This window comes from Xiphophorus maculatus, chromosome 19 (genome assembly GCF_002775205.1).
Source record: "Xiphophorus maculatus strain JP 163 A chromosome 19, X_maculatus-5.0-male, whole genome shotgun sequence".
NCBI classification, from domain to species: Eukaryota; Metazoa; Chordata; class Actinopteri; order Cyprinodontiformes; family Poeciliidae; genus Xiphophorus; species Xiphophorus maculatus.
The window spans coordinates 22,794,327-22,813,201 of NC_036461.1; the positions used below are offsets into that span (position 1 = coordinate 22,794,327).

General features: G+C 42.4%; 1 protein-coding gene across 1 annotated transcript in view; it reads right to left on the reverse strand.

The window, feature by feature from the left end:
- Positions 1 to 18,875, reverse strand: part of zfyve26 (zinc finger FYVE-type containing 26) — a 37,522-nt gene that overhangs the window by 4,681 nt on the left and 13,966 nt on the right. Inside the window, exons 15-42 of the mRNA XM_014473403.2 lie at positions 18,600 to 18,843; positions 18,234 to 18,497; positions 18,026 to 18,145; positions 16,888 to 17,058; positions 16,481 to 16,717; positions 16,301 to 16,406; positions 14,660 to 15,528; positions 13,473 to 13,672; positions 13,168 to 13,272; positions 12,893 to 13,015; positions 12,410 to 12,586; positions 10,185 to 10,434; positions 9,142 to 9,240; positions 8,870 to 9,057; positions 7,959 to 8,095; positions 7,154 to 7,182; positions 6,918 to 7,054; positions 6,362 to 6,582; positions 4,875 to 5,022; positions 4,572 to 4,781; positions 3,235 to 3,450; positions 2,925 to 3,122; positions 2,040 to 2,120; positions 1,816 to 1,943; positions 1,512 to 1,692; positions 521 to 580; positions 239 to 421; positions 94 to 144 (exon numbers count right to left, since the gene is read on the reverse strand). Of these exons, the coding sequence (XP_014328889.2) occupies positions 94 to 144; positions 239 to 421; positions 521 to 580; positions 1,512 to 1,692; positions 1,816 to 1,943; positions 2,040 to 2,120; positions 2,925 to 3,122; positions 3,235 to 3,450; positions 4,572 to 4,781; positions 4,875 to 5,022; positions 6,362 to 6,582; positions 6,918 to 7,054; positions 7,154 to 7,182; positions 7,959 to 8,095; positions 8,870 to 9,057; positions 9,142 to 9,240; positions 10,185 to 10,434; positions 12,410 to 12,586; positions 12,893 to 13,015; positions 13,168 to 13,272; positions 13,473 to 13,672; positions 14,660 to 15,528; positions 16,301 to 16,406; positions 16,481 to 16,717; positions 16,888 to 17,058; positions 18,026 to 18,145; positions 18,234 to 18,497; positions 18,600 to 18,843 (5,133 nt within the window). The remainder of the gene's footprint in view (positions 1 to 93; positions 145 to 238; positions 422 to 520; positions 581 to 1,511; positions 1,693 to 1,815; positions 1,944 to 2,039; positions 2,121 to 2,924; positions 3,123 to 3,234; positions 3,451 to 4,571; positions 4,782 to 4,874; positions 5,023 to 6,361; positions 6,583 to 6,917; positions 7,055 to 7,153; positions 7,183 to 7,958; positions 8,096 to 8,869; positions 9,058 to 9,141; positions 9,241 to 10,184; positions 10,435 to 12,409; positions 12,587 to 12,892; positions 13,016 to 13,167; positions 13,273 to 13,472; positions 13,673 to 14,659; positions 15,529 to 16,300; positions 16,407 to 16,480; positions 16,718 to 16,887; positions 17,059 to 18,025; positions 18,146 to 18,233; positions 18,498 to 18,599; positions 18,844 to 18,875) is intronic.

Below are 18,875 nucleotides of genomic sequence, written 5' to 3' on the forward strand. Positions count from 1 at the left end.
TAAAATTGAACAGATTTTTCTTCTGTTTTTCCCTTTACTGAAGTTCATGAAAGACTGCTTAGTGCAATGAAAGCAGAACAAACACCAGTCTACCTTGGTTTCTATGCTCTTTATCTCCATGACGAGGATTTCCAGCTCCTTGGCCTGAACCAAAACAAAGGTGAGAATCAGCCTGTCCAGACGGACTGCATGTCACAGTTTGTCCTGCAGCTTCCTTCTAGTGATTTCTGCCACTTACATCAGCCGGCCCCTTATCGGCTACAGACACACAGCTGAGGATGAGGGCGTCGCAGTCGCTCCTGGTGGCGGTGCCCGACTCGCCCACGCATTTGAGGAGCTGCTTCACGGCGCCGTACTGCCTCTGCCGGACGAGCCGGTGCCCCGCCTTGACGTAGACGGCCTGCGCCTCCAGCTGGAAGTCCTGCGAGGGCAGGAGGGGAAAGAGAGGAGAGGAAGTCGAATAAAAATTTAAAATACTCACTGTGACCGGAGCTCGAAAGAGTAGCGGCTTAACTTGTACCTGTATGACTCTGTACGCGATGCCGAACCCTTCCTCTACGTTTTTTCCTCCGAGCATCACCTGTGACACAAGTGGAAAAAAAACCACATGTGATTCCAGAGTTCATTTGTTCACAAATCCTTTGTCTTGTAAAAACATCATATAACATTAACTTTTTCCAACTTTAATGTAAGGTCTGGGGGATTTTATGAGGCAGGAAAATAAAAGACAAGTGGTTTTTGATTTTTCCATTTTGCCTCACTAAATAATTATGGAAGACATTGTATTAGGTCCCCTATTTACTGTAATACCCCAAAATAACATCCAGAGCTGACAGTTTCCTTAATTAGTCAGCACATTAGTAAACTCTGCTGACCTGTGACTTAATCTCAATATGAATCCAGATGTCCTTTCTCAGAGGTTTATCTCTCTATTTTAATAAGCATTCTCCATCGTGAGTAAGGAACACAACAGAGAAGACGGATAAAAGTTGTGGAAAAGTTCAATTTAAAAACCGATATCACTGGCAAGCCCTCTTGAAAAATGCTGCCAATACAACGGCAAACAGAGACATCTTCGATGACGAAGACATAAATTTAAATAAATAAATTAAAAAAAAAAATTTTTTTAGCTGTGCCTCCCTAAACGTTTTACTGGCCTGGACACCCATAGTCAGCAGGAAGATGCCGTCAAAGCTACAATTAAAATGGTCTAGTCAAAGTCCAGACCTCAATCAGGTTGAGCAGCAAGACTCGAAAGTTGTTGTTTTCAAGGCAACTCTTGAGCTATTTTGTCTCATGACCTTTAAAGCTGCTAGAGAAACGCTGGGACTTTCACACATAGACACTAGGGGGTGCTAGAGCACCTGCCTTTCTTGCCCTCTGCACGAAAAAGTCCCCTTCTGAAATCCTTTTTTTTTTTTTTTTTTGGTTATAATCACATCAAAATGTGACTCTTCATTCCTAAATGGATTATTAGGCTCAGAAGACGAGTCAGAAACATCCAGCTTCACCTTGCAGGCGACCTCCATCTTCACAGAGTTTATACCGAACAGCGTCGGCGGCGGCGAACCGGATCCGGTCGGCCTGGACGGAGGCCTGCCAGCCTGCGAGGCGCCGGAGGACGCCGCCACCGCCTCGCAGCGATGCAGGAAGCGAGTCACCTCCAGCTGCAGTTCGATTGTGTTCATGTGCCTGCAGAAAGTTCAGTCATCTCTGCTTCAAATGTTCAAAAACTCCGACGGGAAAATAACAGAGGGTACAAAACCCCCTTTTTAAAACGCAACGATAAAACCGATGAGGTGTTTATCAAATAACCTGGACACGTCGCTGGATGACATCGTCTTCCTGAAGGAGCTGACAGACGGTTTCCTCCTGCCGGCCCCTCGGCCTTGCTGCTCCTGCAGGTATGTCTTCAGGTGTTCTTTGGCTCTGGCCAACCAGCGCTGGAGAACGCCAAGAAAAGAGTCAGCCACAGGCTTAACTTAGAAAAATAAATTAGAATAAAATAGTCCACTTGAAACCAAATAAGACAGAAACACCTGCTGCTCCCCCAGCTGTAGGTATGAGGTCGCTCCATGTGTGAAGAATCGTATGCAGGTCATTGCGGCGCGGACGTGATCCTGCGCAGAAAACAAAAAATAATGCTTTCAAATTCAGATTTAACACTAAAAAAAAAATTATTTTTGTCCCTTCTGCGAGTTGTACAACGGAGTATTAGGGACAGGCTACGAGAATTTTTGTTCAATTACAAAAATAAAACCAAAAATTTCCTCAGAAAAAAACATTTTCTCATTAAAAAAGTTGTTTTAATAAGAGAAAGGCTGGGATAGTTAAGAGCTGACCTGTGTAGTTCTGTCTTCATTGCTTTAAAGTCCTACTGCGTGTAATTTCATGCTAATGTGTTCAAAGATGAAGTATTTTTTGTTGATTAAATATTATTTGTAAAAAGCAAGATGCTCAACATTCCTCTCTTTAACGTTTTCTTATTTTTCATGTTCTCATAAAATGATGATTTATTCTCTTAATATTACAACTTCATTCTGGCATTATTTCAACTCTATTATCATACAACTTTATTCTTGTAGGATTATGACTTTCTCCTTGTGATTAAAAAAAATTAAAAAAAATCATAGCCTGGCCCTAATATTCTGATGTAGAGCTGACCTGTAAACAGAAGCTGTTAAAAATGTTTGTCAAACAAGATGGCCGCCGTGGGCATGTACATCACTCTGAAATATAGAAACCCAATGAGGGCATTTGGAGGGAGGGAGGGAAAATCCACATTGTCCAAAAATTAAATCCTCAAAATCCAAAAATTCAATTATTAAAATCGGATTATGGTTTAATCTAAATTATTCAAACTACACCTTTACAAACAACAAGTGTTTGCCCCCCAAAAACACAGACATTAAAGCAGATCCTACCATCATGAACTGCTGCAGCTGGTACAGACAGTGATAGTACTGCTTCCGCTGCAGGAACTGGCACGAAGCGATCAGGTAGCGGCTCCACGAGTCCAAGCTGGGCTCTAGTTTTCCCATGATGCCCTGCAGCTTGCCGAGATGCCCTCGCTCCACACATGGCTGCAACACGCCCTCCAGAAACACTTCCTCGGGACACTCCTGAGCCGCCGGACGGGGTGCGATCACACACACACACACACAAACAAACAAACGTCTGGTTCTATAGCACAAGGGATCGACCCGAAGACGATCCGTAACCATGGAGCCTCACCTTGGTGAGGAGATACGTCAAGGCTTCCTCGTCACAGTTGTGGCGCATGTAGAAGCTGACGACAGCCAGGTGGGGGCCGTACGTCTTCAGGTAATGGAGACACTCCTGGTGGAGGTAGCTGCTCTGAGTCGGGGCGACTTGTCGCTCCGCTGGACCGACTTCGTTCAGAGCGTCCTCCAGCTCCCGGAGGGACGCCAAAATGTCTTCGCCGTACGACTGACGAAGGAGACAGAAGGCGGCAGTTTAACAAACAAAACAAGTCGCAGCTTAAATATGTCAGAGAATATAACTACGTCTGTCACAACAAGCAGTGAACCAACTAATCGCATGATTAACTGAAACGAGTGCCATCATTTCCGCCGGGACAGCAGCGGATCAAGAGATGATCCTTTTTAAAGATGGTTGAAAAGCAGCCATCTTTGGAAACACTGCAAACATTTGACACCCAGTACAAAGTAGTTGGTTTAACTACCCTGTCTAAGCTGAATGATTATTAAGTAGACATATGCAAATCTGATATTAATATCTGTATCAGTCCCAATAGTGATAAAACTTCTAGATCAGGTATCTGTGACCATGTTGCTGATCCATAAGGGCAGATCTATTCAGACTAATTCTACAGTTTTTTTTCTTTTTTGAGGGACAACATGCTTTATTATTAATTTTATATTATGTTTGGAATTACTAATTGTACTTTCTGCACCATCTCAAAAAAGGTTTGTTGGAGTTTATGTTTGTAAATTTCAGCATCTTTATTATTTATTTTACATTGGCTGTTATACTCCTAACTGCACCGATTTAAATTAAAGGTGTGTTGTCTTAACATGACTGACCAAGCTAGTGAAGCTATTGGTGTATTTCAGTGTGTTGCACTGGTGAGTTATCAAATAAACTTGTAAGTCAGTAAATTTATGTCTGTATTTACAAAACAAAAACATTTCAAGTCAACTAAGCTCTGTTTTTCTGTTTCACAACAGTATCTTTCGATTCTAAACCTCAGATATTGGTAAAGTGAATCAGTGCATCACTACTATTTAGTTAAATGCTCTTTAGAAATTTATTGGGGTTTTTTCTGTGAGTGGACACATTACATTATTATATTAGTGGAAAATGGTCTCAAAATGACAGTAGTGTCGTTTATCGCAATAATGTCTGGGAAAATTTATCGCCCAGCATAATTTGTTTTTGTGACAGGCCTAAATGTAATAATACTGTAAGAACGAGGGAAACCCTGGTTTCTAAACAGTGTAAAACTCGTAGTGATGTTTTGACAGAAAGACAGGAGTGGCACCATTATATATACATATATAAATATATATAAAAATAAAGCTTCTCACCGGGGCGCAAGCGGGCCGTACGGTGGTCTCGAGGTGATGGACGATCTCCTGCAACAAAGGTGGGCCCAGATTGAGCTGGTTCCGGTCCACCGGAGGCTTCAGGCAGCGGGAAAACTTCTCCCTGGCTCCGGAAAGATTCCCGGCCTTCAGAGAACCCAGAGCCCACGCCTGCCACACGCCGCCGGGGTCGAGGCCGCTCTTTGTCGACACCTAGCAACACCGCCAGACATCATCGTCATCGTCACCAATCCGCTGAAGGGCGAAAAAATGTAAGTCGAATCAAAGAATCCCAGGAAGCCCCACCTCCACCGCCAGCTGGTAGTGTTCGGCCTCCAGCAGCTGGTTGCGCAGGCGCGTGACGGCGGTCGTCTCCAGGATGTCGTCCAGAGAGGGAATGTATTTGTAATTGGCCAGCACCAGAATCTTCAACACGTCTACTTTGCTGATGTAGCTGCAAACGGGACGAATGAAGAAGAAGCAAAGCTTTGAAGCCGACATTCAGAGAGGATTTAACACATTACTGTCATTCATTTGGATGGAATGATGATGCAGCTTCAGTGAAGAAAAACAAAGACATTTATTAGGCAAATAAGTTTTAATTTATCGTGAATTTTTGCTAATCTACACAGGATCAACATTTGTCACACTAGCTGCTCAACCAGCCAATTTCAACTACCTCAACAATCAGCGGTGGTCAAAAATCCAATAATATTTCTGACAAAAGCTCTTTGATAGCTATAAAAAGTTGTTTTTTTCAAAACAAAAAACTATTAGTGGGGATCTATGTTTATACTTAAGCTTATAGGCACATATTTGAACTTGAAAGTTAAATCAAGTCCATAATAAATAAAGACTCACTGACATTATCTACTGCATCATCCGTCCAGCACATAAAAGGAGAAGTTCAAAAATAAATTTCCTGGATCAATAAAAGCCAAAAATGGACAATTATGATGACAAATTTTGCTGGATTGTCCCAGAGATTATTGTGATAAACGTTAATATTGTAGTTTTGAGACCATTTTGCACCAATGAAATGGTAATGACATAATAATGCATTAAACACAGACTGATAAACTTTAACTTTGCACACTGGAACTGGGAGACATTTTAAATACATCAAAATATAAAACGACAACCAAAGACAACGAATAAAAAAAGCCAATTAAAAACTGAAACCATAAATAAAATGGATTATGACGTCTCTACAAAAATGCCCTTGAAAAAATATTCAAATCATCAGAATGGAAATTATTGAGCTCGTTTTAAATAATTATGCAATTAATTGATTAACTAACCTAATTCGTGATTCAGTTCTATTCAAAAATGCTTTATAGATCCCAAACAGAAATTAAATATTGTTTTAACTTATGTTATCCAAGGTTCCTCAAAGAGTTGTTGTATATGGGGATTGCTGTGAGAAGGAAGGATCTCCTATAGTAGTCTGTGTTACAGCGGTTCTACAGAAGCCCCTGACTGAAGACTTTGTTTTGTTGTATAACACTCACATGAAGAAGGTGTGTACGTTTCTAACCTGCTCTGTACGTTCTGTAAGGACGCAGTGAGGTAAGTGGGTGAAATCGTGTGGTGAAATATCAAATAAATACTTTACGTCACGCATCCTGTGACTCAAAGGGTTGCAGGCTGGTTGCAGCGACGAGCTACAGTTTTGTAAACCTTCCGGTGTTGGTTCACTTTTGAGGAACTTCAAAACTAAATCAAAAGAATATTCCTTTCCAGGCCTGTAAAGCTATTCGACACTTGGCTTCACGTCGCAGGGCGCGTCCTACCTGTCGCATAAAGCCAGATCGTGGCTCTGGCCGACTTTCACAAACATCAGCTTGGCGCTGAACAGCAGCTGCCGCATGACGTCAGTGAGGAGGCAGGCGTCCACCTCCGGGTTGGTCAGTTTCCGGGACAGGGAGCGGCAGTGGTTGATGAGCTGGTGGCCGCAGGCGGCTTGGTCGCTGTGCAGAGACAAGATGGCCACGCAGAGGTGCGCGCTGGGAGCCTGGTGGCGTTACAGATGTTTACATTTTAGCTAGCGACACTCAAACGGATCACAATCACAGCTCTAAACATGAGAAACATATCATTTTAAGTCGCTTTGTTCCAAAATTAAGGCTTTTATCAGGACGAATGCGGGAAGACAAGTAAACATGGAAGGAAAAGTACAACGTTAAGTTGCATATTTTTGCTCGTCATGCTACAAATACAAACTTTAATCCATTTTTGGGGGGATTTATTGGGAATTATTTCTTTACAAATACACTTCTATTCAGCTTCCTGTACTCCGATATGTCTAAATAAAAATAATGAGTTGAACCAAACAATGTAAAGTTAGACCTGTTCGTAGTAGAACTCGCTCCGCCGCAGCTGGTTCTCAGCAGGGCTTGTGCTCAGACGGCTCTGTCGGTGGACCACTTCAGGCAGATGCAGCATCCCGTCCAGAGGCTCCTGGGAGACGACCGGGCTTCCAATGACTGCGCCGAGACAGACAGACAGAGGAGCGGGAGCATACTCAGCAAACAGAGGCCTGCAGGCGAGAGTTACTAAAACAACGGTAGGGGACGTCGACCTACCTTCGGCAGACTCGGACTCCTCTTCAGAACTGCAAAAACAGAATAAAAGGAGGCGAGTTTGAGGAATGGTTGAGTTTAACTCGAGCAAACAGGTTCCTCACAGAGGAAGTTACATTTTGAATGCTTGGACTGTACGAGGCACTACGTAAAAAGACTTACAAATAAATGAAGGCTGAGAGTTTAAAAGTAAATTTTGTATTTTTTTTTTACATACAAAAGTCCTGAGCTGGAACCTGTTTTTGACGTTTCCGGTACGCCCATAAATCTGACACACAAGTCAGAAGCAACAGCAGCAGAGAACGAAGCTGCTTTTCTTGGCTCACCTGGGATTCGTTTGTGCTTCGAAACACGATATGATTGGACGCCAGAAAATCGTCCAATCCTATCCTGTGTTAAAATTGTGCTAAAAGGAGTTAGCCTATCAGTGAAACTATTCTATCCTAAAATAGCATCTCAGTGCTAAACATGTAGCAGTAGCGCAGACGTCCTCGATGCTAATGTCAGCATCCACAGTTCACATTTCTAAAGAAGGACTTTTTTTCAAAGAAGTTCCATGAGTGATGTGTAATAACACTTTGCACCAATCAGATGGTTGAATAACCCAGATAATAGATTGAAAGCAATAAATCAATTCCTTTTTGAGATTTAATGTTAATTTATGCAATAATTTAGCAGATAAATTGATTTTTGAAAGGAAAATGTTGCTTTCTTTTTGTCAGCATATGGTTTTTTGATTAAAATGTTATTATTTAAAACAACTAACACAAACCAACAACAAAAATGTACTCCTTAAAAAGGAACTCACTCTGGGTGGAAGTAAAGGTAACACTGGTCGCAGACTCGGACTTCCTCTCCTGGACGCCCGTCGAGCAGCATCTTCCGCTCCGAACATGCGCTGCATACCAGGCGGCCACATCTCCGGCAGTGATGCCGTCTGTTGAACTAAAGAGCAATGGGGACGGAGACGGCGGAAATATTCAAGTCTGTTCCTTTAGTTGCCAAAAAAAACCCTTGTCTTTTAAAGCAGGAATGCCAAACTCATTTTCATCTAGAGCCACATCAAGATCATAAATGTTCACAATGGACCGGTTGTGCCTGAATGTATTAATAAAAACCATTAAACTGTTAAAATACATACACATCTGTCTCAGGATTCAATAAGGACTTCTTAACATTAAATAACATTGAACATCTTTTCACGTTGATCAGTATCTTCCAGATGTTGCGATTGTTTTTGTGATGTGTTGCAATCAAAATCACAGATTTTGCAGTGCTAATTTAAAAATATTTGCAATATTTTCAAATTTATGACGTTAACTTGACATCAAATAAGGCTGAAGCAGCAGCGTAGTAAAACTAAAAAAATACTGCCACCTGCAGGTGGGAGCCACTTAAACCCAATGGGGCCACATGAAAAGCTATGATGGGCCGGATTTGGCCCAAGAGCCTCAAGTTTGACACCTGTGTTTTAGTGACTTCCAGTACCGGAGCAACAACATAAAATACCACAAAAAAAAAAAAGAAAAATTAGCAAAATATAAATAACAGATAAATGGAATATTGTGCAAACTGTAATATTAGAAACTCAAACAGCTTTTCTATTTGTGGCTCGCTTGCTATAAATTCACTGCATGTAAAACTTGAATTCATTCGATCCCATTGAGAACTTCCAGTTTCACAATCAAAACTACAACTGGTCTTCTTGCTGCCACTCACCATGGTGAACCTCTCCCGCTGGCAGACCATGCACAGGTCGTGGCGGGTGTCGGGGACCCAGTCCTTCCGGGCCGGCGGCTGATCTGGGGGCCGGAACTTGGCAGACGAGCGCCGGCGTCGCTCCGACGAGCCTCGATCCTTCTCCCTGTCCGAGCTGTTTGCAGACGAGGTGTGTGTCGGGGTGCTGCCTGCCGTCGAACACGGGGGAAGTAAACGTGAAGAAAAGTCAAATAGAAAGAGACCAGATTATGAAGGTAGAGAGTTCGTCTCACTTGAGGAAGAAGCCGGAGATTCGATTTGGCTGAACGACTGGGTGCTGAGCTCGTGCGCGGGACACTGCAGCAGCGCGTCCTGAAGGCTGATGACGGAGTCTGGAAAACAAGGTGATGCATATATTGTTGCAATAAGCTCCACAGGGTTTTCTGAAGTATAACATACACAAATCCAATTTCGTTTTTCCCAGCAATTACAAACTCTATTTAAATAATCTTGTTAAAAGTAAAGCTAACTCCATTGGGAAACGCCATTAGAAGTGCAAGTGTCACAGCAGCTGCTATGGCTTCAGACAAAATGAAGATGGAACATAAAATAGTTTGTTTTTTTTTCTTTTTTGTTCCTTGCCAGAACTCTTTTTCATTATCCAGCATATGAACTTTTCAGAAATATCGGAAATGACACTACAAACCTTTGGAAATAATAAAGCCACCTTTACATGCGTGAAATTGATGCAACTGAGGTAAACTAAAGCAAATTTACAGAGGAATTATTAAAAAAAACAATAACAAAAAAAAACATGGTGTTTGCCTTTGGCGCAGCTTGACACCATCTACAAAAACTGTAGATTTCTTGTGTCTTTACCTACCAAACTTTAATTAACTTATTTTTGCATGTCTAAAATTGCTTTTTTATTTATTACATCTATTTTGTGTATCCAGTTATAATAAAACAATAAGAAATTGGCTATATTTGACTCCAACGGAAGTGTTTTGTTGGGGGGGGGAAATCCACTGTGATAAAAGAAAAATTACTTAATTTAAAGTTAATTAATTACTCTAATTAATTAATTTAGGAATATTTTAATGAAAAAAAACCCACCAAAATATATGCTCAGATTTTTTGGGCACTACAAAAACTCCATACAATGTAATTTTGATGGAGGTTTCTGGTCACTGACTGTTTTTTTGGGATGCCATTGTCCTCCAAAAACAAACAATATTATTCCGCAAAAATAAATACCCCATCCATAATCAGGTAGGAAAAAAGAAAGTTAAAGTTAATTAAGCACCCTAAAAGAAAGCGGACCTGCAGCACCAACCTGAACGCGACCTCTCTTTGGGGGCGCACGAGAAGTCCAGGGCCTTGGAGGCGTAGTCCGCCAGGAGCTTATCGATGTCCTCTGCGCTGAAGCCGGCCTCGTGGCCAACCAGCAGACTGTGCAGCGTCTGCACCGCCACCTCCACCCACTCCACCTTCAGGTTCATCAGCAGCTGCTCGAGCATAAGCATGGGTTCTGAGAGCAGAGGGAAATAGTCCTGCCTGGAGCCCGGTGGGAGGGTCAGCAAAACCTGGAAGTAGAAACATATTTATGCTGGGAAAGCCGACAAGAACTGGGCATCTGCGGTTTTCAGTAAATCAAATGTGCTACTTTTATGAAATCTAAGACAAAAAAAGAAAAAAAACAAACGCCTGTATTACAAGGATAGTAAAAACTGTAACATTTCTGGGCTCTGCTTGTGCTTGCTTAGAGTTCACTTGCCTTTAAGCTAGGCTCAAGCTTAAAGGTAAGCTAGGCTCTTTAAGCTAGGCTCAAGGTGCCTAGCTTAAAGGTTTTACTGTTTTATGGAGGGGGGTTTGCACAGAATGCGCCCAGTATCATACTGGCTATCAATAGAAGTGAGCCAGTGACAAAAAAGAACATCGTCCAGCCAATTCGCCATAAATTTGCCCTTATTCATATAGACGCAAAAAAGCTAGCTAGTTGGCTAGCAGAAAAGCTAGCTAGCCAACTAGCAAGATTCACAGCAGAGTTGGGTAGTAATTACTTACATTTAATTGAGAAACTTTTTGGAAAAGATGTACTTTAAGGAATATTTTTACTACGATTTACTTCTTTCTTTTACTTGAGTAAAATTTCTAGATACTCTACCCACTGTCAGTAACTTCACTGACAGAAGCTTGTTCTAACCAAACGTTCAGACAGACACACACCAGTGCTTTTTTCTTCAAGTTTCACATTGAAAGAAATAGATTTTATTTGTAATTCTTTTGCATGATTTTTGTTATTTTGTAATTATGTTATTTATATGAATAATTTTAAAAATACCAGCATTTCTTTCTGTTTGGATGTTTTTGTCATTTTTAAATGATTGATGTTTCGACCAGTTACACATCAGTTGAGTAGCATTTGTTACCAAATACTTTTTTACTCTTACTTTAGTAATTTCTAGTAACGGCTACTTTTTACTTTTACTTCACTAAAACTATGCTGATGCAGTGCTAATCTTACATGAGTGCAGTTTTTGGCTACCCTCTAAGTAGCAGCTAGTTAGCGTAGCGTCAGGCATCTCGAATCACACAATAAAGATGTCTGCGCACCACTCAAAACTTTTACCTGACAAAAAAGTGATGTGAGAAAAAGACCTAAACAATTAAATAGTGATACCTCAACATAATGTAAGACTTGTGATTAACGTATTTAAGGTCAACTTACATTTATTAATAAAAAAGACAGGAACAGATTTATGGGAGAATACCTGGAAAAGATTATAGTCTCCTTGCAAATTACAAAACCTTTGGAACAGACAAGTTTCAAAATATGTTTTCATAGGCAATGAGTTGTTCATTTATGGAAGACAGGGTGTGTCTGGGAGGAGACTTCTACTGACGAACGAAGGAGAATTACACAACAAGGAGAACTCCAGAATGTTCTCAGCATAGGCACGAGCTGTACTTCCTGTGTTTTCAGAACACAGACATGGACATGCAGGACCAGACAGATGCCTGGCATCCTGGCAGCGACGTGTGAAAAGAACTACAGCAGAAAAAAAAACAAACACAACCGAAGCCTTTTGTTTTTTCTTTTGCAATTTACACTTTGTTTTTGAAGTTGATCAGAGTTTTCTAGGAACATTTCCCTTATTTGTGACATTCTGTTTCTCTGGGGGTATAAATATGACGTAACACAGACGTGGACTTCATCTTTCAACACACACACACTTATCAGAATGAGAAAAAAGAATTCCACGGCAACACTTGGACATCATTTATATGCCAACTTGTTGTCTTTACAAGAAACAATAACTTTTGAGTTTGCCAAACTCTACAAGTATAGTAATTATTGAATTTATCCACTGGACGCTGGATTTTATTAAATTTTCAGTTTTAAATTTTAATATTGACATGTTTTGAACACCCTTTCCAGAGTCTTAGAAATAAAATTTGAATGAACCCTCAAGTTGTCTTCATAGTTGGGCATTTATAAAGCTACTAGCTACTATCATTTAACACCTAGAGATAGCAAAGGCCCTGGAACTGACTAACCTTTGATCCCAGATGAAGAGAGTGGATGTGGCGCCGACGGGCCGGAGACACCTGCCTCTGGAAGTGGACGGTGAGGTAGTCAGCCAGGAAGTGACACGCCGCCAATCCAGGGCGTCGATCCAGGGCATGTTCGCAAACGTCAAGGGCAACGGCAACATCCGAGATGCTTTCAAGTAGCTGCGGTCACAAATGGGGGAACATTTCAAGAGGAGAAAAGACCACTAAAGGGAGTTCATGAATGTTGAAAGTTGTTTAATCTTTTGATTATTTTTCAAGGATGGAGATAAGTTTATGGTCTTTAAATCTTAAAAACAAGAATCTATCTCCTTTGAAAAGACGGTTTCTCCTTTCTGAACATAGTAGCGCAGATTCTCTAAGGACGATTTCTCCAATCAAGAATACTTTTCAGTTTTTCACCAGTTATGTTTGTCGTCAAAAGCTCATTTTTTGCTGCTAAAGTTCAATAAGGTGATTAATCCAGACCTCAAAAGCCTCATCTGTCACTTCCTCCTCCAGCAGATGAAGCAAATGCTCCGTCTGCAGCTGCAGCTTCAGCTGGTCAGAGACAGGATAAAGCTCCGTCCACTGCTTGCAAAGAGAAAATTCCTGCAATAAAGAGACAAAAACAGACTAATATCAATATTTTTGGAAACTTTTTACACGTGTATTTTCATTCTCCAGGCTATATTTTTCATCTAAACTCTTACAGACAGTGCACTGATCTGCTAACTACACTGATGCGGGTTGAATGCACCCACTTTTGCCTCCAGGATCACAGACAGCATCGACTCCGGGTTTGCTTTGGATTCCGTCCTCAGCTCCTGCCAAGTTTTCCAGGGTAAGGACGGATGCAAATTCATCATCTGTGGCAGGATGAGACGGAGTAAATGGCTTTGAAATCACTTGAAAAATAAAATGCTGTTAATTGCAACCTGCACAGACTGCAAAAACGCTCCGTATTAAAAGCAAACGGTGACTTTAAAGGCTGAACAGGGAGCTGGATCACAAGGAGAAAAGAAAAAAAAACGGACTGTAGAGTCGGACGTTTGAGGTTTAGCGTTACCCAGCGGTAGATGCTTAGTTCCTTCTTCTTGAGCTCCAGGTCGGCGTTGAGCGAGGTTTGCGTGTCGGGGTCATTGAGGCAGAAGTCGATCAGGTCCAGACAGGCGGACAGAGGCCAGCGCTCCAGGGCCTGGAGGGCAACACGGGCTCGCAGGTTGGCGTCCTGAACCCGGAACAGATGATCGACGCCTTCATCTTCCTCTGCACGATGAAGGAAAAACATCTCTCTGTCATCTGGAGTGTCTGGTTTTTATGTCAGTTAACTAAAATTTACTTATTCAATAAAAGAATATTTCTATGTTTAGATCCTCTAAAAACAATTTCCTATTAAGCGTCTTTTGCTATTCAATTATTAATTTGTTAATCCAAACAACTAATCGACAAACCAACCCTGCACTGTATGTAAGTCGAGCAGAAAGGCCGAACGTTCACATAGTTCATGTTGGAAGTATTATTATTCTTTGCTACAAATGATCAAACGTTCAATTATGTTGTTGTATTCCAGGCACTCTCACTTAAAAAGAGGAATTGAGATATTTGTGTATTTACATCTTCTAATGTATTTCTAACATGGCACTAAAAGTTCTTAATTGGTTAAATGAATAATCTACAGAATTCTTTTTTTCTTTTCGACGAATCAATTAATCGATAGGATAATTGATTACTAAAATAATTGTTAGTCCTAAAACAATCAGAACTGGTGTGACAGAGTTTTTAAAAATTTGTTAATAGGAAAAAGAAGTAGTAGGTTTCCACCAAAAAACTCAAATTTCTGAGATTTGTCTCAGAAATTTTCTAGAAACAAACTTTGAGAAGTCAAAATTTGTGAGAAAAAAAACTCTGATATTTAGAGATTAACTACAAAATTTCCACAAAAGTTGAAAATGATCAACTTTTCAAACTTTTGAGATTAATCTAAAAAAGATTTTTGAGTTTTTCTTAGCAAATCTGTTACTTTTTGAGCTCGGAAATTTCTGAGATTAATCTCAAATTTTCTATTTACTATGTACAATTGCAATATGACCCTGTTGTAAAGAAAACCCTGACTGGTGCATCTCAGTAAAAAAAGTTAAATAAAAAATAAAAAGCTCCTTTAAAATAGATTTAAAAAAGAATTAAAACAAAATGTCTCATAAAAAACATTATTCCATGGGGGGTGTTTTTATACAACATTCCACAACTTCCCACCTTCCAAAGCGGCACAGACCAGCAGGCGGTCCTTTAGCTCCCCCTGCTGGCTGCCTCCCTGCCCGTACAGCTCCAGCAGGGTGAGGGCTCGGCCCAGGTCTTTGGTCACCACGGCGTTTTTAAAAGCCTCGGCAGCCAGAGCCTGGGTCAGTTCTTCTTGAGGTCCACACAGCAGCAGACCGATGAGTGGTTTCCCACAGATGGCGCCACCGAGGTCAGCGGAGCCCTCCTCGCCCTCGCCTAACGGGGTCCCAAGCACCGGCTCCGCCATGGCGTGAAGGTACGCCTTCAGAATGGGGAACTCCCTGAGGAGGCCGTCAGCCTCTCTGGATATTTGCTCGGCATCGAGGAAAACCTCCTTTCGTCCGCTGCGGAAGTATCCGGATAATCCGGATGATTTGGTGCGGGGGGCTTCTCCCTTACACGCTGTTAAACACGCCAGCGTGGCCAGCAAGGGGCAGCGAGACTTCAGGAAAGACAGGGCTGATGCTGTCAGGAGGAAGGTGTTTGAGGAAGATGAGGCGGAAGAAGACGAGCCGGAAGAAGGCGAGGAGGAAGAAGACGGCGGAGAAGTGGAGAGGTGGATGGGTGAGGAGGATGGCTCGTCCGCGGAGGCCTCGGACTCGGAGCTGCAGTCCGACGGCGGCGGTTCGGCCATCGCCAGCATGGTTTTGTAATGCTGAGAGTGCATTTGAAGCAGCAGAGACAAGCTGTCGACGCTGAAGGCTCCGCCAGCTCTCCTGCCGTCGCCGGAGGACGTTTCATCGGATGGATGCGAGCGCCACACGGGCAGGGCGTCGCAGCATCTCTGAACGATGACCTGCTGGACGCTCAGCCGCAGACCCTCCTGCTGCAGCACCGACAGAACTCTGGGATTTAAGAAAAAAAACAAAAAACAGGTCAAGAAAAAAAAATACACAAGTTTTAAATTTTAATTTACAGTCACTTACAGAGGTTTTTGTTCAATCGGTGCATTTTTATTGTCACAGTTAAACACTACTTTGTGTTGCTGTTACATAAAACACCTTAAGTGGCAGTATTATGTGTTTTATTATTATGTGTTTCCAACTTTGTTGCTTTCAGTTGTTATAAAAATGCGATATAGTTTGACTTACAATAAATTTGACTTTGAAAATTGAAATTGGGCTTCTGTCTCTTTAAGAAACTCCTGCTCTTTCCAAAACTCATCACAACATGGCTCCTCTAGAAACCCTTTGGCAACTTTTTTTTTCTTTTACCAGTGTTTCACGGAGCTTTAATAATTAGCTCAGCAGGTATGCAGGTCCACCAGGTGTTTGCTAATTGCTGATGGCTAGTCTGAAGGAGCTGAGTGGGGGAGCCAAGGGTGGGAGGAGATCTGTGATCTGGGCGGAGCTAGGTCCATCCAGGCGTTTTGGATGGCTGAATGGTTGCCATGGAAGATTAAAGGATTCCTCAAACATGCATGAATGATTCAAAGCAACACTCCAGGTATGTTTTACATACAGACAAATTCAATTTTACTTCCTTGTTAAGATTCTGTGTCTCTGCAGTGCACCCTGTTTTATCACCCTAAATGCACTATTTCCAGACCAAAAAGTTACATAAAATGTTCAAAAGTGTTTGCATGAAAACACAGTGATCGGGGATTTCTGTGTGTACCTGTCAGGAGAGACCTGTCTGTCAAACAGCAGGTGTGAGACGAGCTGAAACGGGGTTTGAAGCAAAACCAGGAGTGGATTTCCAAGCTTCACTTGACTGCTTTGGTCTAAGGAAGAAAAATAAGCAGGAGTAAAAAACAGTAGTTGCTCCGGCTGGCAGAAGAAAGTGAGATAATCTTACCTTCTGAAGAGAGGCTCCTCACCAACACAGAGGCCAGTGTGTTGACGTAGTCGAGGAAGCTGCGCATGTAATCCGGCCTGCGCAGGCCTCCGTCCGGCTCGAAGGGACAGAGCTGGTCCAGGGAGCGGAGGAGCTGCTTCATGCCGGAGCGCACGGGGTGAGCGTCCAGCTCCGCCGGCTTCAGACTGGCCTGATCCACCAGCAGGGTCAAAACACCGCTGCCCGCACCGCCGCCCTCTGGCACCCAAGACATAACCAGCAGAGACACAGCAGCTCAATGAAAATCGAATCTGACTTTACATACGAAAAACTAGAAAACAATGGAAAAGCAGCTGACAAACAGGCTCTTTCTATTGTATATTATTTCTATGTTAATACGGCAGCCTCAGCTGACGGCAGCAACAGACCTGCTCCCTCTGTGGCAGCACTCAGAACCTGCAGCGGGTTCTCCAGACGCTGGGTCAGACCGAGCCGGGCGGCGATGCTCTCTTCGCTCAGAGTCGGGTGGCAACAGAGCAGCACTTCCTGGATGCAGCAGCCAAACGGGCTGGAAAACGCCTGGTCTTCCCCGGCGGCATCTGTAAACAAAAACAGACAAACGCTATTAAAACAACAACAACAACAAAAAAGAGAAAGAAATTCTGCATAGCCTGTACATTTTTATTCATGATGCTTCCACACAGACAGCTTGCTATGATTGTGCTATGATATTTTATTTTCCAGGCACACGGTGCTGTTTTAGAGCAAAATAAATTTACCTTCAATTGTTAAAAAATGCTGCACGTATCAAATATGACTTAAAGGAAATTTTACTTCCTAATTTAATACCTTGAAATTGGGTCTTACCTTCATACACTATAGTGCAAGGCAGCTTATTTTCAAAAAGTGGCTTTTATTTCAGTCATTCCTTCTGTGAGTTGCACGACGGAGTATTAGGGAGTATTATTGCAAGAATTTTTGTTTTATTACGAGAATATAGTCATAATATTAGCCGAATGAAGACGCAGTTTTACCAAAACGTCTTAAAAGATCACAAGAAAAAAAGTAATTGTAATGAAAAAAAGCTGTGAGTTATAGAGATGTAATGTGAGCAGCTCAGTCTGTGGGATTCTTTCTTTGAAATGGTAATAATTACTTCATTCTCCTGACATTAAGACGTTAATCTGTTCAAATTAAACATTTATTCTTGCGTTATTTAGACTTTGTCGTGCAACTTTGTTCTATTACTACTACACCTCTATTCTTATAACATCATGACTTTATTCTCAAATTTAAGAAATTGCAAAACTGTAGCCTGGCCCTAATATTCTGTCATAAAATTGACTTGAATTCAAAGTCCAAATAAATAGACGATGTAAAAGACATTTGTCAAACAAAAATCTGACATCACTCTGAAACCCAAGGAGTGCATTGGTGAAAAAAAACCCAACCCGTTTTCCAAAAATTTAAGTCTTCAAAAAACAAAAATTTGATTAAATCAATACAATCGATTTATTCCACATTAAGTGTTAAAACTAATATTCACATTTTACTATTTTCATTCACCTGTTTTGCCTGAAGGCTTATGAGTGGCCGAAGGATTCAGGACCTTGCTGATCTGCTGTAAAACCACGGGAAACCCACAGATCCCCTCAGAATGAGCCACTTTACGGTCAATTCTCGTCCCTTAGGAAGAACACGAAAAACATCCAAACTCACTCAAATAATCGACGTGACTACATTCATCTGACGCTGTAAAATTCAGGCGTCGTACCGCGAGCTTCGAGGCTGCTGGTGAGCCGGCGCTCCGCCGTGTCCAGCAGCTGTCGACAAGTCTTCCAGAGCTGGCAGTGGCAGCAGGCCAGGTCGAACGCCGCCATGGCGGCCGGGCTCAGCTCCTGGAGCAGCGCGTGCAGGAGGCCCGAGGCGTCCGAGGAGCAGCGGCTCAGCCAGTAACCTTCCTCCAAGGAGGGCAGCGGGTGAGCGGGCGTGCTGAGGAGACGGTCTGCGATGTCTGAGATGGAGTAAAAAGCAACTCCTGCAGGGGGAAAACAGCAGGAAGTCACTAAAATACAGTGACTAGATACATATTAAACATGCTGGGAAAACAGAAAAAAAAACAATCCAATAGATGACAGACCTGCTGCTGCGGCACTACCGATGGCCTGCAGCGTCGACCGACCGCTGCTGCCTAGCCGACTCCTCCCGGCGCCAGGAACGGCCGCCGCCCCCAAACCCTCGGAGGAAGACGACGAGGAAGACATGGACTGACTTTCCATCTTCTGCTCCACCTGTCCCAACTCCGCCAGGACTTCTCTGTAGCGCTCCATGAAGGCCAGCTCGCCGCAACAGGGCGCCCCCGCCAGGTCGAACACCAACGACACCTGGAGAGCGCGTCGGAGATCCGTTTAACTTG